General features: G+C 48.2%; 1 protein-coding gene across 2 annotated transcripts in view; it reads right to left on the bottom strand.

The window, feature by feature from the left end:
- Nucleotides 1–23,595, bottom strand: part of ZHX3 (zinc fingers and homeoboxes 3) — a 28,303-nt gene extending 4,708 nt beyond the window's left edge. Inside the window, exons 1-3 of one of the 2 annotated variants that reach the window (XM_083873420.1) lie at nt 23,549–23,595; nt 21,557–21,644; nt 335–3,248 (exon numbers count right to left, since the gene is read on the bottom strand). In XM_083873420.1, the coding sequence (XP_083729546.1) occupies nt 335–3,098 (2,764 nt within the window). In that variant the 5' untranslated portion in view covers nt 3,099–3,248; nt 21,557–21,644; nt 23,549–23,595. Of the gene's footprint in view, nt 1–334; nt 3,249–4,622; nt 5,402–21,556; nt 21,645–23,548 lie in introns of those variants that run through there. The other variant, XM_083873421.1, reaches the window with a different exon arrangement.
- Nucleotides 23,596–23,894: the final 299 nt, after the last annotated feature.

The following is a 23,894-nucleotide window of genomic DNA, read 5'->3' as shown; positions in this document are numbered from 1 at the left end:
TAAACCCATGGGCCATCTTCCCACAGGGCAGGTAAAATGACCGGACACTCCTAAAGTTTTACTCCAGCCTCAAATAAAGCCAGGATTTGGCTTCTGAGTGATGCCAGCACCCAACGACCAAAGCAGGAAAGGGCAGGCAAGGCAAGGCAGTGGCACTCGTGTCATCCTGCCAGACTCTTCTCACCCTCCTTCCTTTAATGCCTTCCTTTCACACAGAGAGCTCACCACTTCCTCAGCTAAACCTCAACACACTAAACCCCCTGGAAGAAGCGGAGGCCCAGTGAGTGCCCGGTGCCACCCCGAGCCCTCCCAGCCGCCGAGGCGGGGGCCTTACCCAGCCCTGTGGCGGGCGGCGGGCCGGGGGCGTCGGGGGTCCCGGCGCTGCCCCCCTCCTGGCCGCCCGGCTCCCACGCCTCGCTGCTCTCGGACGGCTCCGCGCCGGCTCTGCACGGCCCCTTGCTGCTGCCGGCCGCCTCGGGGCCCGAGCCCCTGCCCTCCTCCTCCGCCTTCACCGCAAACCAAACCTTCAGCTGCTGGGCGCCGAGGCGGGCGCGCTGGCACAGGCCGGGCACGTCCTCCTCTCGCAGCCCCTTGTGCTTCTCGTAGTAGTCCTCGAGCACCTCCCGGCCGGCGGGGCTGACCTCCACCAGCCCCGGGGGGAAGACCCCTCGCCGGTAGTTCTCATACCACTTGAGCTGCCCGTTCTTGTAGCCATAGCGGCTGTCCCCGAACCAGCGAATGACCTCGGCCCGCGGCAGGCCCGTCTGGGACACGATGGCGTCATACTCCTGGTTCGTGGGGCGCTGGGTCTGCACGAACATTTGCTTCAGCAGATGCCGCTGCTGGGCCGTTTTTTTGAAGTTCATTTTGGTTTTGGGAGGGGTGGGCGGCCGGCTGGAGCTGCCGTCCCCCTTTTCATTTGCGCCGGTCCCCGGTACCTCGTTTTTGCCGTCGGACTCGGTCACTCGCAGGTTTTTCAGGTTGATTTTGATGGGACTCACCTTCCGCTCCGCCGAGTTGGGGTTGCCGCCGGAGGCGTCGACTGAGCCGTTTTCACTCGTGGCCTTCTGCTCATCCGAGGAGTCCTCCCCTTCCCCGCCGCCATTCTCTGCCTCCTCCTCCTCCTGCTGAGCCACCTCCTCCACTTTCTTATTTTCCTCTGCCACCTTCTTCTTCCTCCTCTCCGAGAACCAGCTGTCGATCTCCCTCCGTGTCATCTTGGTTTCCCCCCTCAGGCGGTTCACCTCTTCCTCGGCAGGGAGGGGATTTTGGGCAAAACTGCTCTCCAGGGCCTTCAGCTGCTCTGGCGCCCGCTCCTTGTACTTGGTCGGGGTGAAGTCTGGTGCCTGGTGCCAGGACTGCCGCCGCGGGGGGTGGTGAGGGGTTGGTGTGGCCGCCACCGCTGCAGGGCTCAGCTCAGCTCCTCTGGGCGGGACGTCGAAGGTGATTTCGGGCAGGGAATCGAGAGCGCTGTCTCCAGGGAAGACGGCCCGGCCGCCTCTCACGTTCCTGTAGTGGTACCTCCTGTCGCTGAACCATTTCCGGATCTCCTTGGTGGACAAGCCCGTGATCTTTGTCAGCCGCTCGACTTCAGCCTGCCCGGGGAACTGGTTTCTGCAGAAGCTGCCTTTGAGGGCTGAGAGCTGCTCGTGGGACTTTTTGTTTTTGTAGACATTGGGATCCAGGAAGGTCTGTGAGGAGATGGTGGGGCAGGCGGTGAGCAGGGACTGGGCGCTGTTGACCACCTTGACCCCCGATGTGTTGCTGGAGCTCACGGTGCTGTGCTGAGCCGCCGGCTGTGGCTTGGGGACAGAAGTCACTGCCAAGGTGAAGGAGGAGCTGGTGCCCTTCAACCCGTTTGCCATGATGGGCTGCGTGACCAGCAGCCCCCCCGTCCCCTCCGGCTGCCCCACCACGTGGCCTGGTAAAGTGGCCTGGATAAGATGGGGAACAGTCCCAGGATTTGCAACCAGGGGTGTGTTCAACACCGTAATGGTGGGTTGTGGCACAGACTGAATAACAGTGTTGAACATCTTCTTCCTGGCATCTTCTATCTCCTCTGGCGACCAGCTGATGCCCTGCTTCAGCCTCTGGGCAGTGAACCAGATCTTCAGCTGCTCTTCTGGGTACTTGGTCACCACGGTCAAGTAGCAGAGCTCAGCTTTGGTGGGGTAGGGGAACTTGTTGAAAGAGTTTTTCAGGAAGCTGTTGGAGTCCATGGCAGCATTGTATGTGGGAATGCTGCTCAGTGGGATCATCACTTTGGGAAGGGACTTGGATGTAGGAAGCTGTTGATGCAAGGGGGGCTGCTGTTGCAGTGACACAAGCTGTGCAACACCTGCCTGCAGAACAGGCACATTTCCTATGATGGAGCCATTCACTATGTGGGATGACTTTGTTGAACTTGCAGTGGGCTGGCTGACTGGCACGGACCCATTTAGGAATGAATGCTCTCCATCCTTCACCTCTGCCTCACTGCCCAACTGACTTGACACATTCTCTTTCAGCGTGTGGATTTTTTTGGCCTCAGCTTTACCCTTCATTATCTTCATGATAGGGGTTTTGGTAATGATAATTTCAGACTGGCCGTCTGCCCCTTCCTCAGGGACCTCTCCCGGCAGGTCGTGGCTGCTGCTGGTGGCCTCACAGAGACTTTGCTCCACGGTTGTACGACTGTCCTGCTTCACCAGCCTCCAGACAAAGCTGGTCTCGCCGGCGTGCGACTCGGCGTTGTGGTGCGAGAGCCCCTCGTGGCTGTTGGCCAAGAAGCTGCACCCGACACAGGCGAACGCGGGGTCTTTGCTGAAGTCTGAGTGCTCAGAGTCCAAGTGCCCAAAGAACTGGTGAAGGTCTTGAGACCCAAAGTCACACGGCTTGCAGATGTAAGTGTCACTGTCAGCGATGCCGCGGTGCCCGTTGGACAGAGCTCCGTTATTACTGCTGCTGGCCCCAGCATCACCCGCTGCTGGTCCTTCTGCAGGAGCCTCTGGTTGTGTTCCTTCATGATCATCTTCCCCAGCATCCTGTTCGGTCTCCTGAAGCACCAGTGTTTTTACTGGTATCATGCAGGGAGTTGTGGATTTCCTTTTGCTAGCCATTGTTACAGTTGATACAGAGGACTATTTTTCTTTCATTTAAACTAAATTCAAATTTAGAAAGCGCTATTGCAAGTGCTTCGTGGTCCAGATTCCAGCAAACTCATGATGTCCCAAGGAGTTATTGACAAATGTTCATATTTGCCACTGAACCTGAGAATAAGGAGAGGGAGGAGGGGTTAGTTCCCTTGGTATTAAGACAAAGCACAACTGCTTTGGTATTTAACTGCTTCACTCAATAAATAATTTTTCTTCTTTCATTGGAAAAATCTAACTTGACCTTGGATTTACTGTATTTTCACACCTAAACCTGTGAACTATCCGTTTCAAACCAAACACACAAACATGCCGCTTTTACAGCCCACATCAAATTTTCATTTAAGGAGGAAAATCACGGAATTTTCCCCTCATTCTGCCCTGTCAAGACCCGTCCTTGGTGTTTCAGCAGGGAGAGCAGGGCCTGGGCTCCCTGTATGCCCAGGTCCCAGCTCAGCCCCATGCAGGAGGTGACACCAGGCAGGGTCACCTGGGAAAGCCGCCTGCTTTCCATCACAAAAAAAAAAGATGAAAAATCCAAATATTCCCCCCAGAACACTTCAATTTCTTCAAAATCAGCATTTTCCATCCATCCCGTCGGGAAGTTTCTTGCCAGCTCAGAGCACTGTGTCCGTGCCAAGAATCTCTGCAGACATCCAGAGCTGTGCAAAGAGTGAGGAGGCTGCAGTATTTTAGCTCTTCTTGCTCAGCAAGCCTGCAAAGCATTTGGGAGATGCCCTTCCCATCCTGTGTACACTTCATTACTGTTCCAACAGCATCTGTGAGTCCTCGTCTGGAGCCGCAAGAGAAGGTAAAGGCCCCAAAGCTCAAGAGCAGCATCACAATGTTCCTGGCTCCCAGCCTTCCCCTCCCACCATCTCTGCAGATTTTAGCAGCCACACCACCCAATGCACTGGGGTGTTCCATAACAAAGTGTAATTTCTCGTCAGTGCAAGCCCATCTCTCTGGGCTTGGGCTAACCAGAGATTTGCCACATTTAAAACCAAAACCGAACAAAAATAAGCAAAACCCAACCAACCATAACATTTTCCTTTTTTTTTTCCCCTCTCCTCTGAAGCTAAAGCAGACCCTGAAGTGCTCCAGACCATGCAAGGCCAGGGCTGGCTGAGGCATTAGCCACAACCTTATTCCTGGCCTGATGTAGCTTTCCCACTTGCACAGCAAATGCTCTGTGCCTGAGATCATGACCCCAGAGCAGTAAAGCTGCAGTAGCTGCCACCAGGAGTCATCTGCCTGGTGACACCCCTCTCTCAACCTTTTCTACAGCAACTCTGCTTGTTTTTTTCTTCAACAGAGGGATAAAATGGTGTTTTTCCAGACTGCAAGGTCACTTGGAAGCATATGGACACACTGATTCATATTACAAAGACTGTGCCAGATTTCCCTGAGATTTACAGTAACAGCAACTGAGCTTTATAAAAACACTCATAAAAACTTGAACTTAAAAAAAAATTAAAAAAAAGGACTTACCATCCTATGAGATGACTCACAGAGGTAATTCCTATCAGTTACAGCAGTTGTGCACCAGCAGCTTTCTCAGATCAGATATTTGGAGCTGATCTCATGCACTGAGAAATGCAGATCAGGCAAATGGCTTGGTGGTGCTTATGCAATACCTCCTGTGCTTAGTTTTGTTGTGCTTAGTTTTTAGAGCAGAGGAATGAAAGATCCTCATGCAAAAAAAAAAAAAAAAAAAAAAAAAAAAAAAAAAAAAAAAAAATTCAAATGGAAGAAGTTCAATTTCAAATGACCTCCCTAACTTTATTAGATTTTTTTAAAAGCTTGTTCCGAAAGCTGACATCATTTTTTCCAAATGGGAGAGCCTGGACGGCTGGCTCTGGCCTCAGCAACTCTCAGGCACCGTTTGAACAACTGACGGGAAAACGTAACTTCCCGTTACTGTGGGCTGATCTGAGATTACAAAACAGTCCTGTAAATAGTGTTAGTCATCACTGAACTTGGCATCAGAAAAGACTGCTTGCTATGCTAAGGCATCGTCAAGAGCTAGAAGTTATAATTTTAAAAAAAAAAATCTATAAATAAAACAGGTATTAGAGCTGTGAGCTGGATTTAGACGGTGTGGATTGCACATCTCAATACCTGCTTTATGCCACTCTCATCCCACCTTCTCGTGGTTAGTCCTGCCCTCTGCAGAGGGCCAGAAAGTTATTCATTAGCAAGTGGAATATTTGGATGACTATGAATGGGCCGTGCTATTCAGAGGGGAAGAGCATCCATTTGACACCAATCCCGAGATCCTCATTTTTGATGCTAAGTTAAATATTACACAGTCTAGCAGGCTGCAATGACCTTTCCAAGTCGAGTCAATTAGGGAAAAAGCAGCTACATCAGCCCGAAGGCTACAAAATACAGCTTGAAAGGCTTGAGAGGAGTTTTGTGTCAGGAAAGCAACGGTAAAAGGGAATACTTATTTCATTTTATCCTGCAGCTTTAACATAGGGAGAAGCTGCTGGGCCTTCTGCAAGCTTTTTTCTTTCCAGCAAACTCCAAAGTCTCCATTACTGAGACAGCTCCAGTCCCTGACAGCTCTGACCCAGCATTTATGGAGTCTCCAGATAGCGAAAAGATGATTTTTATCTGTCAACAGAGTTAATTTGATACAAAGCAACGGCGACAGACAAAGACCCCCATTGTGCCACGTTAACAAAGTGCCTCTCCCTAGCACTTCATCGCTATTATTTTGGGTAAATGTGAATGGCCTGACCCACCTACAGAGAACCTAAAAGCTCTGCATTTCATTTACCAGCACATTTGCATCAAACTCTGTGCTCTCTTCAACAACTTTCCTTAAAAATGCAATCAAAGCAGCCCCAGCCACCACAGCTCTCCTGCAGGGCTCCAATATTAATGCCACCTGAGAACACAGATTGCAAATTTTAGCTGGAAGTGAATCACAGTGGCAATTTAGTGGGGGGAAAAAAATTAATCAAGTGTACTGTTTGTCCATTTCATTTCCATGGAACAGTTGCATAACCACATGTTGGGAGCATGTTTCATTCACTGCTCACCTTCTGGAATGCACTTAATACTTTAATACACCACTAATATATAACAGAATGGACAATTCACTGATTACTCCTCATTAAACCAAGTGAGGCTGTTCTAATGGATAGGGTAAATTAATGGCAGAAAAAATAATCAATTGAAAAAGATTGTTACAACGGATCTCACAGTATATACATCACCACTGCAGGTACCTCAGACCCGTCTGCACAGCCATGAGTGAAGAACTCTATTTCCTATGTATTACTTTATGATTAACTGGAACAAAGAGACAAAGCTGAATGGAAGAGCTACCTGGAGCCAGGAGGACAAAGTTATTGTACTTAAATTCATGGTTCCTATTTAATTTATACCTGCTAATTTCATAGCAAGGTAGCAGAGTAAGCAGGTCAAACATTCAGTACACCTAAATGTTATATGTGTGTATTATAAAATTGGCTTTTCGCAAGATGTGTGCTATATGATTAATAACATAGTAAAGATATTAAGGTATAAGTTTATTTCTGCTATTGGTAAGACTAGATATAAAGGGAGTAGTTGATGTAGCAGCTGCTTAAACTGTCTGTTTGGTTGGGATAACATCCAGTGAACATGTAAAGAAGACTCTGCTACTGATAACACCAACTATCAGCATCTATCACCCGCAGCAAGCATGGACCAAGGCCCAAGCTGGACGCGATAAGAAGGACACAGCTACGAAACACGCATGCTCTAAAAAGGCGGATCCAAGGAGGGATCATGCAGGGCAGTTCCTGGAATATGGAAACTAGTTTATGGAATTTCATATATCGATATAATGAGAAGGGTATTTAACAAGTGTCTCTGAGAAAGCAAGGTGTGGACTTGGCTGAATGCCAAGTCACCCGGCCGGCCGTTTTTGGTTTTTTCTTATCTCCTAATTGTCTTAATTATTTTATTAAACATATTCCTTAAAATTTACTAAAAAGTGAACCTCGTTTTTCACATAAATCATCCCTGCTGCTGGAAATTTGAGGGAAAAACTGACTTAAAGCAGAGTAAAACCAATTTTTTTCCCAGTGATGCTCACAGAAACTAAGGCTGGAGGGAAAGGTGGCAGTTCCAGGTACAAAACCAGCCCTCTGCAGAGCAGCTTTGCCTCTGCTGAGGGAAACAATGCCCAGACCAGTCACAGTGAGCTCTGCAACAGCAGAAAATTTACTTCTGCAGAGATTAACAAAGGGAGGTTTCGAAATCTGCACTGCTGAGTATGAACTTTCAGCTTTTTTCCAGCTTGGCTGGATATAACTGGTTTGGTTTTAAATGTTTCACTGAATTAACGAGTTAGGTTGTTAATACAAAACATTCACTGCGTGCAGTGCCAAGGTCCCCAGTTAGAAGATTAATTTTTTGTGACCTTTTGCAAACCTCGCCTAGAAACGGCAACCAGAAAACACATCAGGCAGCAGCTCCAGCCAGGACACAGCAGCTCCAGTCCCACTGTCCAGGCACGGGAATACAGGGACTGCCCTGCCCCCAGCCCTGCCAGCTCCTGGGTGCCAACGCTGACACCAGGGACAAAGCTCCATGGGGACACAAAGGATGGCTGCATGTTCTGTGGGCTCTGCTGAAGAGGGAACGCTCCCTTAAAATTAAATGAAATTAATAAAAAAATTAGATTTTTAAAAATCAGCACCAAAATAGAAGCAAAATAACAGTTTTCTCAACACTTTCAGTGCCTGCTAGGCAGGCAGACACACTCCCCAGGTCAGAGACAAAGTTAATGTTTCTGTCTCTTATGGAGCCAAGCACAATATTGGCACTTTAAATAAAAGTGGTTTGTTTTTAAGTTGAAGCTCTGCAGGGCCCAGGTGATAGCATCATATGAGGGGGAAATCAAAGGGGGAAAAAAAGTTGATGTTTTTGAGGTTTTTGTCTCTCCTTTTCAGGCTCTACCTCCAGCCAGGGTCAGAAGATGCAGTGCTGTCTTTGGGAGCTCCAGATGACTTCCCAATCACGCTGTAAGTAGCCAGGCCACTTAATAAGTGATGCCTGTGACCAGCACCATCAACCCAAACTTGAGGGCTGAGTCCCCTTGCCCTTTCCACCCCACAAACATCCCACATTGTTTGACAGCAGGGCTCCCAGCATGACAGGCACCCAGTTTGCCCTGGGCAGCACTGGGAGCCAGCTCATTAGCCTGGGAGCATTTATCATGGTGCTGGGGAAGGGAAGATAAATGGGTCCAGGTATTTGGGGTACAGGCCCATGGCCACCCTGTTGCCAGCCAGGGCAGTCCTGGGATTCTTCCTCTTTGGCTGGGCATTAATGTTCCTTCTGCTTTTGCAGTCCATTCATGAGAAGTCATGTAGGAGTTTCACGAGTTTGAATTATTTATTGCTCAAACATGCCCAGTGGGGGCTACTGCTAATCCATCCCAGGGACACACTGTGTGGATGGACATCTCAGCAAAGACCTCTCCAGGCCACATCCCTGTCATTCCATACGGACAGACACAGCCAGCAGGGACAGATCCTCTCACCAGAGAAATTTCAAAGGTGTGGATGGCACCTCTTTGCCAGCTGTACCAGCACAGCTCTGTGAAGGATAAAGGGCAATATTTGGCAGGGCTGAGCTCCTCTGTTCCCACTCTGCAATTGTGCATCCCAGCTAGCTGGAGCACAGCATCCTCCCTGAGTAACTCTGCAAAGGCTGCAGCTGGGAGGAAGTCACAAGATGGGAACATCTCCAGCAGCCTAAAAATGCCAGCAGCAGAGCATCATCCTGGCTTCTAGCACACAGCCCCATGCCATGCCCTTGCACCTGGAGGTAGCTTTTGCCACCCAAAACCTGGTTCATAACCCAGACCAAGGTCGTGACACACTTAATTCTTTTGGGGTCTGACTCCATTCAGGACTGCAAGTTCAGCAATTAGTGAGATTTTCCCCTCCAGAACAGATTGGTACCACACTAACTCTGCAGGCTCTCAAACCTCAGGTGATCTTAGCATGAACAAGCAGAGCCACCAGCAATACAATAACCACAGCCCCAGAGAGGCCACACAGGCAAGAAAGGCTCTTCACATCTTATTATTTCATGCTGCACGAATGTACAAACACACACACCAACTTCAGCAGTTTTGGGCTTCAAGCAGCCTCACAGTCAACGTTTGTACTAAGGAACAATTTCTCTTTATGCCAACTGGTCAGGGTGCTTTGTGGCTTAAGCCTGGCTTTGAAACCGCGGGTACAGTCTAAATGCAGTGGGAGCCGGTTGACCGAACAATCGTATTCATTCTCCATTCCTTGGCAGGCCCAGAGCAGAAAAGCGTCTTTTCCATTTACACCAGTTAAACAGAACTATTCATTAAAATTTCACCCTTCTCCGAACTGCTGGACGTCTCCATTTAAAACCTGCCTTTAAGAGAAGCCCTCTCTCCTCTGCCCCACAGTGCTCCTCATCCCCCTGTCTCAAGCAGTCACCCATTTCTGAGCTGTTTGGATTGCTCTTGTGCTCTAACAGCAGCACCTCTCCTGTGTGTTGGTACCTGGGCAGAGGCTGCCTCAGATACTTCAGCACTCAGGGACTAAGGGCAATTATCTCTGCCTTTTCTTTTTTTTTTCCCCAGACAAGCACAAAACAGAGCAAGATGGAAGGTTAGAAAGAGCCAGCTGAAACAGAACACGATTAGAGTATAAAAATAGGTCACTGGGATAATATAACCTTTAGACTATTGGCAATGTGCCCCCCTTAGAGACAAGCTTGTGTGCTGTATTTCAGGAGAATGTGAGGAATAAAAAAAAACCAAAACACCACGACACACATCAAAACAAAACCACTGATCATCCCTTGGAGCCTTGCGTGCTTCTGTTTGAACATCACTAACATTAATTCACTCCTTTTCCTCTGCCCTCATCCATTTGATTGAGCACAAAATAGATGTTATGTAATCATACCATTAACATCTTCCAAAAAAGTAATAATCTCTTTTGGCACAGAGGCTTCATTACAGATTTGCTCTGCATTGCACTACCTTAGCAGGGTTCACAGTTCCAGCATCCCAGGGACCCACCTCCACAGCTTCAATCCTCAGATTCTGTCCATCCTGCAAAACATTCCTGGCATTCCCCCAAAGCAAAAGGCCCAGCAGACAGATAATCACATCTCAACAGAGCAGCTCTGAGGTTAGCACTACCAGAGGACCCCAAATAGTGTTAATGGAGCTTCAAGAAGTCCTTCAGCTGATGAGTTTCTGGGTGTCCCATCACCTCACACTCAGCTGTTGACTTCCAGCAGGTTGGTTTGTGCCTGAACAGGACAGTATGACCATGCTTGTAAACACACTGGAGTTCCCATTTCAGCCCTTTGTGCTTTCTCTAGGATGTTTTGTCTTTGCTTGCAATTTCACCTGAAACACAGGCACCTCAAACAGCCCCTCACACATCAGTTATATCCTCCCACACCACCTTCAGATGTGCCATATGCCTTGTGATCCCACCCTTAGAGCTCACTGCCAAGCATCCCATCCCTATTTCTGTAGGACAAGCCCAGCTTGGCAGTTGCAGCCCTTCAGAATGTATGTGAAGATTAGCAGGTTACACCTAAAATACACTTCTTTGTGTTTTTATTATCTGAAATTGCTGAACTGGTTCAAAGACAAAAATCTACTGGGGAGCTCAGAGCAATGAATAAGCACCAGAGCTAGATTTTTGTCCATGTCAAATTTCCAACAAGGATATTTGAGACTTTTAAATCTGCAGGGAATGCTTGGCTGAGCTGGGGAGGAGCTCACAGGTGTGAGCACCCAATGGCAACAGAGCACCCACAGTGCCACAGCCCCACTGTGCTCTCAGTGCTGCTACAGCCTGCCCCTTTCCAAGGAATCATCTTGGGGAAGCCTTGGATCCCACCTTTCTGATGTAGCCCTGCTCACAACCCCACTGCCAGGCTTGCACATCACCTCCACACGGGTGACCTCAATCGAGGGGCCATCACCCCAAATTCAGGAACCACAGCCCTAAAGCCAGCACAACATTTACTGTTAAAAGAAAACCAGTGTCAGCTTTTACACCAGCACCAAAATGATCCCACTGCAGACACAAACCCAAAAGCCTGTCACACGGGTTTCTCACCGAGCATCCAAGTCCCCTGTGGACTGCAGAACCGCTTGCTGAAGCCCGGCTGATCACCAGGCTGATCACCAGTTACGGAGCAGCCGCATAAGGGACAGACCAGCAGCAATTCCAGGGAAGTAAAGAGTGCCCAGAGCTCTAAAACAAGATGTGGGTGGGAAGGACTAAACCAAGCTACTAAACAGTACCAGAGGCACTGGAACTGATCATCTGCAGCACAGCCTGATGACTATGAGTCCTACAGCCCCTTCCCTTCCCAGCTGAGCATTTTTGGATTACTTCATCCCCCGTGCCCTTCTTGCAATTTTGAGCTTTGAGAGCCGCATTACGTCCTGGCTCGGCCTCAGCTCCCATTCCTCCACTTTCAGTTGCTATAACCAAAAAGAAAACTGCAAAATACTTTGTCTGAAAGCAAAGAAGCAGGGTTTGGCAGGTTGGGATCGTGGATTATTTTTTTCCATCCCCACGGATTCTGCTTCAGCGTCGTCCTTTCAGACCCTGCGCGCAGCCGATGGCTTTTGCAGCTTATTGAGCCTGCTGGTTTATGGCAATGTTTTTCTGCTCACTGAACTGGCTCATTCTTTCAGCAGAACAAACTGTTCCACGTTGAGGCAGGAGTTGGCTGTGTTTTAACAAAGGATTTTTCCCTTCTGACAGTGTTTTGCAAAAGACCCAAAAAAAGGAGTTTGGAGCCAAGTTACAAAAGGTCGGGAGAGGCGAGTCAAGCACTGGGTGTAGTTCCTGTATGTCACAGCCAGACAAGGAAATGGGTGGGGAGAAGAGGAATGGCGCTTTGAGTGCAATAATATATGTATAAAGTGATATTAATGAGGGAATGGGCTTTTAAATGAGGATGGCAAGTATGCAGGCACTATAATTTTTGCTGTACAACAGCAGGCTTGTTAGGTAGGCTGAGGCCTCTGCAATCATTTATCCATGTGAAGCATGCATTTGAGAGAGTTCAAGTAGCACTAGGAGTGAGAAAAAGGCAGTCTTATTTGCTTCCCCTCCCCAAGCTGATTTCAAGGAGCTACCGCACTCTCATCTCCCGTCAGCCAAATGAATATTCAAAAGGCTCTTGCCAAGCCAGCGCCAGTCAATCAGGGAAACAATGCTGCCGGGGAAAAAAACACTGGGCTGAGAGACCTGTGTGAGACAGGCACCTTGTCCCTCATCAGGGCTCTGCTTTAGCATCCAAACCTTTACCGTGGTGCACGGTGCACCTGCTAGGTCTGCTGCTCTGCCTGCTCCATCCCCTGCCACCTCACAGGACAGCAGGGCTAGAGCAGAGCTGCCGGATAGGGGATGAGCATCCTGAGCCAGGGGGCTGTGGGTGGGGAAAGAGCCCAGGACTGTGGTCCCTCCTGGGGGAGCTATGATAGCTCTTCCCTCTCTGCTGCTACAGGCTGGGACCACAAAGTTTTCTGCATGGGATGGGCAGGTTCCTGGTGAGGCCCCACTCCCTGCTCAGCAGCTGGCAGGAATTGCCAGGAATTGTCTTTCTTGCTCTGCGCACTGTACAAGGACAAGTCAAGATGGACAACTCTGGCCTTGCAGATGTTGGGAGGAAGGAGTCAAGGAGATCTGCAGCAGCTGACAGTATGTCATGCCTAATACTCAAGCTTTTCCAGGCCTCAGAGGATCCCTGAATAGAAAGAAACCACCCACCACTGGAACACAGCCACTTTTGTGGCTGGAAGGGGCAGATGTTCAACCCCACGCAACAATGCAACACAACAGTTGAGGCTGTGAGTGAAGAATGCTGCATCCACTTAAAACTGAAGAGGGAAACTGGGGACACCATCTAATTCTAGAACTACCATTTGGTCCTGATGCTTAAAGTTCACATACCTACCCTGCAAGAGTGGCACGGGGTTTCTTCCATTGCCTTAAATAGGCAATATCCTGGACTAAAGCACTGAACCACAAGGACTTGAGAAGCATATGGTCAGACTGGCAAGTGCTCAGCTCTTTCAGCTGGAACACCAGTTTCCAAATAAGTTCAGTTCCTTTTTAGCACCTACATAAGTGACAGACTTCCAGAAGTCCCAACTGGACTGCACAGGACAGGCCCTGACAGCAGAGAGAAGGGCAGACCATTAGGAGAGCTCAGTATCTCTGACAGCCAAGACCTTTGCTGAGATGAGCCTGGGGAGAAACTGAGTTTCAGAAACCCTGCTCACCACAGCCAGCATTAAATCTTTCATCACTCAGTTGCCAAGAAGAGCTTGGCATGGAGAACACCACCATCCCCTACCACCACACCCTCATTCACTGACCCCCAAGAGTTCCCATGGGACAACCTTCTCCCTTTCTCTGAAATACCATGTCTTTTAGGATTGATAGCAAGAGGAAAAAATGGATTTGGGACTTGATTTGAGATCTCTCTGGGCAAAATCTGGGCCTCTGGATCACGCACCTGCCAGCCAGATGCAATCCTGGTCATTTGCTCCCTGGTTAGAAACTGTATTTGTTCAAAACCATTTGTCAAGACACTCTGGACAGAACTCAGAGGCACAGAACAAAGTTCAAGGGTTATTTGTGATATGAACCGTGCCAGCCAGGACTCTCCTCTTCCTCCAGCTGTTTAATGACACTTGGAATGGATTGGCCTTACTGAAGAGTCAATTATTTTTTTAGTTGAAAACTTACCATCCTCTAAATCAGCTGTGAGCTGAAAGCATCCCAGTTATTTACTGCTGGAAGCTAAAGGAATTTCCTTACTCTCAGAAGACAGACATTTAAAATTAGTTTCAAGTTCAGTTGAGATAAACAAATCACATTCTCATCCTTTCCCTCTCCTGTTTTGTTTTGGGTGGGTTTTTGGTTGGTTGGGTTTGTTGTGGTTTTTTTGGGGTTTTTTTGTTTGTTTGTTTGTTTTTTGGGGGGGGGGAAGGATTGGTAGGTTGGGGTTTTTTTTGTTTGTTGTTTGTTTTTTAAATCATACTTGCTAGTCCAAACAGCCTTTTCTTAGCTGCTCTTTGCAAGTGCTCATTTAAAAACTCATTCACAAGGATGCAGGGGAACTACAGACATCTGCTGAGAACAAACAGCAAAGCCAGATCCCCGATTTCAGAGCTTTTTCTTTGACACTTGATTTCCTGAAAGCTCCTTAAAAGGAAAACAAACCACATGTATTTAGGTTTTTTCCCCACTTCCTATGAAGAGCAAAAGGTTGGGAACTGGGGTGGGAGCTCAGGACTCCAGCTCTCTGCTGACAACCAAGATAAGCCCACTCCACCTACCCTGCCCAAAATCTGGGGATGCAAACAGCTCCCAGCAGACTGATGAGGAAGACAAAAGTGATTTACAATGATATTAGAGTCCAGCTAAAGGGTTTGGAGTTTTGGTCTGAGTCCCACAAGCCTGAATTTATACTGATGTACTTTGTACCTTATGGATCTCTCTCTCCTTGATACAAGGAGATTCTTTTAAAAAATTCAGGCGTGCTGAGAGAATTGCCTCCTTGCCATGTTTTAGTGAGTCTGCCCATGAACTGCCAGCAATTACTAAGCTGCCACTCTGTATTCAAAGCTCTGTACAATGGAGTTTATTATTTTTAAGCCTTTCAGACATCAATGTAGCAAACTTAACAGAGCTATTTGGAAGATTAAGACACAAACACCACCATATTATTCAATTTAGCTCCAACACTGAACACTTATTTCTGTAAAGAATCACAGCTAATATATTGCCAACTGCCAGCAGAGACAAACACTTAAAGCTTTAAGTCACACTGCAGCATGGTCTTATAAATCAAATTTAAGATATAAGAAGAAGGAAATTACTATCATTATGCAAGTACAGCCCAATTACCACCAACTGATAGCAAACCTATCTTCAGGTCTTGGCCACAGGCTTCAAAAATCCACCCCTGGAAATGACAGACCAAGGAAATCCTCATTTTCTGTGCATGCAGCCAGGTGTGAACCCATCAGTACATCTTCAATAGCCATATTAGATGATGTTTCTAAGTATTTTATATGTTCATAAGTGCAAAGAGACTTTGTTACCACCTCTACACCCCACTTCATAGTGGGAAGTTCACTAATAGCTGCTCTATTTGCCAAATCAGACCTGCAGACAGGTGACAAAGGGGAGTGATGAGAGAAAACAGAAAGGATTTGTGCCTGTTTTCTGAGATTACAGTGCCCACAGGAGAGCTGACTGCTGCATTTTGCCCTCCTGAAACCATCCCACCCTTCACAAACAATTGCATGAACTTAGGTTAGATTGGGTGCAGGAGTAGAAGAGGGGAACAACATCCTTCATGGAAAGGAGAGAATGAAATTAAATTAGAGTAAATTAAAAAAAAAAAATCAGTTTGCCATACGAAGACTGTCACGTCCTTAGAGCTGACTTAACCTGAAGCCTTTGGAGAAAAGCCATCTGTTGCAAATTTAGAATTTCCCAGCCTTTCAAATGAACATGGAAAAATCCTCATTGCAAAGTGTCCCATGAATAACAGAAATATTTCTGGTTTACACCAAAGACATCAGAGACTGTGTTATAACTTCAGCAAGACAGAAATCAAGAAGCCCTCCTGGCTTTTCAGAAAAAAAAGAAGGGTGGTCTTATTACACCAGTTGAAAACATTCATTATCCTCATTAGGGTAAAGGGCACAGCAACATTATTAACTCTGTTTCACAGAACTAAGAAAACAGCAGGATAAAGTAAACTGCAGGAGTCAGCACAGGGGACAGTAAGGTAAAAATGCCCCTGCTGTGTCAGCAGGCAGCCTGCAAACACAGGAGTGGGGATGACCAACTGGTAATGCCATGATGGAGCAGTTCATTTCTAGGCCAGCAGCCCAAATCACGGTCAGGTTAGGAGAACAGCCAGGCACCTGCCCTCTTCTTTGGGCTAGGAGTGAACAGAGCTGGGAGCATCCTAATGATCCTGCACCAAAATGACAGCGTGTCACTCTGGATAAGGCTCAGGACAGCAGGAACTCCCTCCATGCACAAAGCCATAATCACCCGACAGCAGAGGATTAAGGGAATGGATGCCTCCCACTCAGAGGACAGAGCTCACACTGCAGCACTCATCCCTCACAGTCTGCAGGACTCATCCCTGATCCTGTCCCTGGGCAGCTCCACAGAGAAACCCCCACAGGGGCAACACCCTTGTGATCAATTCCACAAACTGTCACACTGAGCTGCTTCCCAAAGAGCCAGAGCAGGCAGAGCAGCAGGGCTCCTTCAGTGAGCTCCCCATGGGTTACTGCTGTAACACTGCCCACACCTTCCAGGGATGGCTGGGAAAGGGGTTGGCAGCACTGTCCAAAGCACTGCAGAGCTGCACTGCCACGATGTCTGGGGTTCTTCTAGGCCATCTGCTTTCACATCAAAAGCAATCAGCAACCACAGGGCAACATGCAAAATTCATGGTGCTGCTCTTATCCATACCCTTCATCCTCCTCACCCTTCTAAAATTTGGCACAAGTCTCATCATCACCGACAAGTGCTGGTGAGTGCTGAGAAGCTGCTAGAGCAGGAGACACCCTCACTGCTTAGATGGCCTGGGCAAGGTCCCACAGGATGGCAGCTCCCTGTCTGTGGGATGTTCAGTTTACAGTCCCTTGCCATCCCCCAGAGCACATCAGTGTTCTGAACTGGGGTTCAGCTCCATTAGGAAATTGCTGCCAGCCTCCTCCTTGTTGCCTGGCATCTTCCCCACATCCCTCCCTTCCTTGGTCAGTAGTTATTTCCACAGAATTTTAGAATTTCCCAAGAGACATGTGCAAAGCCTCTCCCCAGAGCTCCAAGATGCTCCAACAAACAACTCTGAGGACTTTTAGAAGTCACACATCCATGTGATCTTCCACACACACCAGTCTGGAGCTCACCCTCCCCCACACACAAAGAGGCTTGAACAACTGAAAGTCTCACAACTTGGGGAAAAATCCTCAGCCTTAAATGTTTGTTGGCCAGCAGGAAGATCACACAAACCACAAAAGGGAAAAACAAGAGAGTTAGACAGCAGAAGTGCTTAATGATACCACATCCTGTACATCAAGAATTCAATTTCTCCCCTTTCACTAGTGTCAGGAGTGCTATTCAAGACAATTTTACTCCTAGTTACAGGCAGAGTCTGAGGAAACAGCCAGACCTACCTGTAGCCTGAGATTTATAATCCCTGGTCTAGAAGCAGCCCCAGCCTGTTGCTGTGCCCTGAAGGCCACATGCTGCCAGCTGTCCAGCCTTGCAGCATCCCAACCAGCAGGACAGTCAGGATACCTTGAAGGATAACTCAGGATACCTTGAAGGAGAAGGGGGTTGGGGTTTTGGCTCTTGGGAAGAGAAGGATGGAGATGAAAGCAAAGCTTCTGCCCAAAATGGATGGATTTTTCCAGCTGCTGAGCCATGCCTCTTGCACAGGTGACAGAAATTTCATATGATATATTCACATCAAAGATGAAAGAGTGGTCACAGTTCACAGCCTGCATAAGCCACTGGATCAGCTGTGCGACCAGAGGGAAATATAGATAACAGTATTTTTTAATATTTCTGGATAGTCAGATAGTCCCCAAGAGCATTTTGCCACCCACAACCACCACAAGGCCTGATTTTCTGCCACATCCCAGAGATGATCATTTCCATCCAACTACAGCACCCCACCCCAACTGGAGCTCACTCACTGCCCCAGGATGGAGGTCTCAGGCTCTCCCAGATCTACCCCTGGATATGGCAAAGGGAAGAGGGGCTGCATGGCACCAGGACAAAGGAGGCTCAGCATCACTCCTTCTCAACCCTGCTGTACCTGAAACAGAGGCTGGCAGAGGCAGCTCTCCCGTGGACAGCTGTCATGTCAGGGCTTCCCATAGCTTATCCCATGGGAATGGCAGGGAGCCTTCACAGCACCACACAGGAGACAGCCAGCCCCTTGTTCCCCCTAGATGTCCTCTAGTCCAACCACGAGGTTTTAGCACATTTCAGGCATGCTGGAAAGCTTCTCCCATTTAGGGAGTGGTAAAAGGGGTGGTCAGTGCTGTTACCCCACACTGGGATGAGCAGACAGGGAAGAAGCAGAGAGAGATGAAATGATCTGCACAAGGTCTGTCTACAAACTGCCATGGGGAGCAGGCCTTGTGCCATCATCTTTATCCCCAAAGCCATTGCCTGTCCTTAGCATTCACCCAGGTTCAAAGCAGAAAGGCAGCACAGGAGCACCAGAAATCTGTTTTGCCCCAGCTGGCCATCAGTTTAAAGCTCAGAACTGAGAGCAGTGCTAAGGAAGACTTACAGCTCAAGGAGCAGCCACCTTGCCAGGGCAGTTATGCCAGGAGCCCCAGGATCTCATGGAACACATTCTCTGGGTACCTGTAAAATCCTTTAAATGGATCATCCTGTTCTGTTTTCCCCAGGAAAACAGAAGAGAGGCCCATGGGATGGTCATGCTTCCTAGTCCATCCAGGTTCTTCACACAGCAGCTATAGAAAAGAGTATGGACACCTTCCCACTGACACAGCTCCTGGCTGGAAGGGAAATGCTGTCACCAGTGTGTTACAGAAAGGGAAATGAGGCACAAAGCAATTTTAAATAACTCGCCCAAGGTCACAGGAAGCTTATAGCAAAGTCTGTAATTGAACTCAGGACTTGTGAGTCCCGAGTCTAGTTATTTATCAGAAATCATTTTTTAATGGGTCACCTTTAGTCAGACACCCTTCTGTTCTCCATTGCCACTGAATTATACTGGCAGAGGGAATTATTATGAGTTTCCCTTACAGCCCAACATGCTTAAAGGGCTGTTTTGGAAATAAAATAAAACTTGCAGCATGCTCAGTGTGCTGGAACAGACAACTCCTCAGTGCTGCAGAGAGCTGAACCACCAAAGTCATTACAAGGCTCCAGATCAAGCTGGGAAATAAGAAGCTGTTTTTCCTCTGCAGTGAATCACTTTGTTTTGAAGGGTGGCCTCCAGTCCACAGTTTAAAGGGTGGTGAGTAAGAACTCACCACTTCACCTAGGATTTGTGCCTTCTTTCACAAATACCTCTGACCACAGAGAATATTGCAGCCTTAGCTCTGAGCCAGACATCCCACAGCCTCTCCCTTTGCAGGCCTCTCCTTGAACCTGATGTGCCACCAGTTTGTGTTGGTACAAAACAACAGAATGGACTTTATCCAGACTTTCACAGGCACAGTTCTTTCCCTTCACAAAGAAAACCTGTTCAAGCATGCCCCAGTCCATTCACAGAGACTGGACACAGCCTTCACTGGAGCCTTCCAGAGCCTCAGGGCACTCCTGCCAGACAGGGCTGATCGAAGGAATGTCCAGAACATCCAACCTGGCTGCTCCTGGGGGTCTCCTGCTGTTGGAGTCCAGTGCCTTCCTGAGGCACTGCTCACCTCACCAGAGGAACAGCAGAGCCACTACAGCAGCACTGCACATCCCAAGTCCCAGCACGGGGAGAAGCCCTGCAAAGAGGAACAGCAAACCAAAACCCTCCTGATACACAGATGTGGTTTGTAACACAACAGACAGCCAAACCACATCTGTGGATATCTGCATGCTCAGATCCTTTTCAGCTGATGACAAATAGTGGAAGTGTTGGGCAATAGGTTTGGAAAGGGACATGCAGGATGGAATTCGCCTTTCACAAAAAGCAATGTGAAGGGCAGGAGTCACAACTGTTAGCGTGGGGCTAGTCAAAAAGTTCATGCAACATTTAGGCATCCAGTGGCCTCATCTTTCTGAGTACAAGCAATTGAATTTGTCCCACTGATAATTGTATACATGTCCTGAGCAAATAGGTCAGTAAGAAGTAAGAGTAGGAAGGGAGGAATGAGGGGAAAGAATGCAAGGGAATCTGGAAAACTCCATCTGATCTGCAAACTGGGAAACTTTCTGGTTACACATACTGAATGGGGATATAGGAAAAGGGGAGGTAAGAGAAGCTCACAGCTCCATGCTCAGGGCTGCAGCCCCTGCCTGGGGAGTGAGGGGCACTGCTCAGTGCCAGCCTCCAGCCATCACCTTCCTAGGGAGCACCAACACTTCCAGCTTAACAGAAAGACAGAAAAGGAAGAAAGAGAGAGAGCTTCACCTCTTCTAAGACTCTGTTGAAGAAAGAAACCCCATGTGCTACCAAATTACATGGACAAAGGACAATCCTGTTTTGCAAAGCCTTTTTGTGGGGGATTCTTTGCTTTGAGCCCTGCTGCAGATTTGCAGGTGAACAAAACTCCTGTGAAAAATTTAGCTTGCAGGGTGAGAAATGAAATCTTTTCCCCATCTGTTCTTCACTGGCAGAGCAGAGGCTCTGGGTGGAAGGGCTGTATGAGTGGGATAACCCTGCCCCAGCCCTCTTCTGCTTTAAGGCTACTCACCAGAAGTCCTTGCTGTCACTCCACACCATAAACCCCAGCGAGGGGCACATCCAGTGCTGCAGCTTCACAGAGGGCACCCAGTTGTGTGAAAGCACCTCATGTTTTTCCCACCACGGGTCCTGCCTTCCCTAACACCATCAGATCAGGGTGAACCCCTCAGCCCTCTGCAAGAACCAGCTCAGCAGAAACACCTCCAGAGGGTTTTCAGCAACAAGACCAAACTAGCAGCTGTGGGCCTGCAGATCCTTGGGCCCTAAACGCAGGGCTGAAGAGGCGTGACATCAACTATGTCAAAAATTTGCTTGCTTTGAAATCCTACTCCTGATTATTTATGTTACAGGAGCACCCAGAGGCCTCAGCCAAGCCCTACAGAGCTGGGGCTGGAGAAGTGCATTTGGACACGTAATGGCCACAGAATCACAGAATGGTTTGCATTGGAAAGGACCTTAAAGATCATCTGGTCCAGCCCTGCTGCCTGGGCAGGGACACCATCCACTACACCAGGCTGCACAAAGCCCCACATATCCAGAGTGAGCTCCTGCCCCATGTGCAGCCAGAAGCAGCTCACAGTTTTCACTAGAAGTAACTCACAGGCTGGAGGTGAGGAGTGCCATGGCAGAGCAGGCTACAGGAGAGAGCCAGCACAAGGGCTGGGAAGCAAGCCAGCAGCCAGGCATCATAGACAGGGGTGTCCCTGGGGCTTCTCTAGTGCTCCCCCAGCAGAGCTGAGCTCTGCCTCCAGCAGCAAAAACACAGTGTGAAAATACTGCACACAGAGCTCTGCAACCTTCACAAGGATGCAGAGAAAGCTGCTAACCCAAACAGACAGGTCTGAGATTGATTTGCAGAAAGGATGAAATCAAGAGGCAAAAATAACATTTCCAACACACGAGTGACATACCAAGCCCTTAATCCAAGGCACTATTTACAGGCCAAGAGCATTCCTTGCTGCTCTTACCTTCAGCTGCAAGGTCTGGGTCAGCAGCTGCCTTGGAGGAGCCTGTTTGAAGGTAACAGACAGCCCAGGGAACAGCCAAGCCTAGAAACTGGGATTTACAGGAGAAGATAAATAATTAAAGGGACAACTAGACTAGAGCACAGCTCACTAGACTTTGCTTCACAAAGCAAGCGCTGAACATGGAAAACTCAAAACATTTCCTCCCCAAATGCATTAAACACCCATTTGGCTATTTCAAAGTCTTTACTTTCTCCAGCATCCAGATATTCACTTCCCAGATGCACTGCCAGGAATAGGGTCTTGTAAATAAAGTTTTACAAAAAAGGAAGGTTAACACACAACATATTTTTCCCGTTACTTCAATACATCCTGCAAGCTCTGCAAGCTTGGTAAAGAAAGAGTCTATTTAAAAATCTAGGGTGGGGAAGAATTAGCTCACCAAAACCATAAACAGATTTGCTTTGCACTTTCAAGCCAAGAGAAAAACAAGACAGGCCATGTGCATATTGATGCACACAATGGCACAATCGTTTTAAAAACAAATGAATTGGGAGGGAGAGGACACCACAGGAGGGTGGGGGAAAAGGAAGAGCAGAGAGACAGGGGCCAACTTCTGCAGCAAAGATTCTCAGTTTGGTTCTTAAAGCTCCCTCAGAAGATATTGAAAAGCCTTTGTGGGCCAACACAGGACCGTGAGCTTGCAGGGAGGATGGCACACTTTGCTGCAAGGCTACAATCCATCTCAGGTGCTGGCCCTCCAGTAATGAACAATGTCTTTTTCTGCAGAGGGAACACAAAGGAATTCTTCTTATTTACACCATCCACATGCATTACTGCTGTCTTTCTGTGGCAGACACCAAGGGATATAAAAGGTAATGCCCTTCTCCCTACTTCTCCTCCTAAGAGATCAACTCTGTTTACAAAGGCAGAGTGAAGCTACAAAAGCTTCACCCTCTTCCTCCTGCAAAATTCTCTGTTTATAATAGCCAGACAACCAGAGAACCATAATGTTCACTGCATTTTCACAATTACTGCCACAAGGTATTGAGGACCCACCTAGATGCAATTAATGGAGGGAACTTCAAGGAGGACAGCTCTCAGGGGGCTGAGGGTGCACGTGGATCCCAGCACATCACATGCTTCAGCAGGGTGCCTTAGTTTATTCCTACCAGTTTAACAGGATGCAGAAGTGGAAGTGTGTCAGGAAAGCTGCAGCAAACAGCATCAGTCCAGTCACTGTACTCCCAACACCGATTATTTAATAAAGTCTAGAAACAAGCAGTCTCCAGATGTGGCACAAGCTGTGTAGAAACCACCCTAGGGTTTGAAAATCCCCATTTCCATGGGGACACTGTCATTTACCACACAGCCATGAATTGGGTGAACAAATTCCCCGCCAGTCTGCTCACTAATGTTCAACCATGGAGCTTACTTTTTGTACAAATAAAATGGCTTGGCTCTGCTAGGAGACCCAATTTCTTCTTCAAAAGCCTGGAACGGTGTAATGGAAAACTGGAGTGTTATTTCCAAGCACACTTCTTCCATCCACAGAAGCCAAAGGGAAACAGCATCGCTCTCCTGACCCCTCATCCACACCACAGGACAGATGGATATTTATTAAGTTATATGGAAATAAAGTAAATCAGCAACTAGTGCACAGAGGAGCCAGCCAGAAGAAAAGTACAAACACACAGCTATCTGAACTCTGTTTTGTTCAAGGAGTGATATCCAAAAGCAAAGAAAATAAAAATTTCCCCCTTCTCAGGGACAGCTGGAAGCATAAGCCAAGCTTGATCTGACCACAGAGCAACCCCTGTTCTCAAGGCAACGGAGTCAATCACTGCACCATCACTTCCTTCAGCCATCAGGCTCCAACAGCCTGCACAGAGATCTCTGTGATGCACTGGAACGCACCACATTTCCCTGTCCAGGCTGCCCAGGACAGAAAAGTCCACATCACACACAGTGCCCGAGGTGACAGCAGTGTCCTACCTGCAGGAGGGACCACGTCCTGAGCCTGTCGTTCTCCTGCCCCTCCTCTGTGCTCACCCACATCTTTAAAGTGCCTGCAGTTGCCTCAGTAGCACCAGGATTCAGGGCTGGAAGAGAAGACATTACACCAAAAATTACTGCTGTACCCCTGAAGGAGAAGGCAGCCCTTGGTTAGCAAAGGCTAAAAGCAGAAATAAAGCACTGATCAGTTTGAGGTGTCCTGCCATGCTCCCACAGTACAGCCCCACTAAAGCACCCTAAACACCCATCTTTGGGGTTCCCCCCTACCTCAATCAGTAAAAAAAATTATCAGAAGTTAACCAAGTTTTCTGAATTAATCACCAAG

Source organism: Zosterops lateralis (assembly GCF_965231275.1).
Source record: "Zosterops lateralis genome assembly, chromosome: 16".
NCBI classification, from domain to species: Eukaryota; Metazoa; Chordata; class Aves; order Passeriformes; family Zosteropidae; genus Zosterops; species Zosterops lateralis.
The sequence above is the reverse complement of the archived record's forward strand: the minus strand, read 5'-3'. Positions and strand labels throughout refer to the sequence as shown.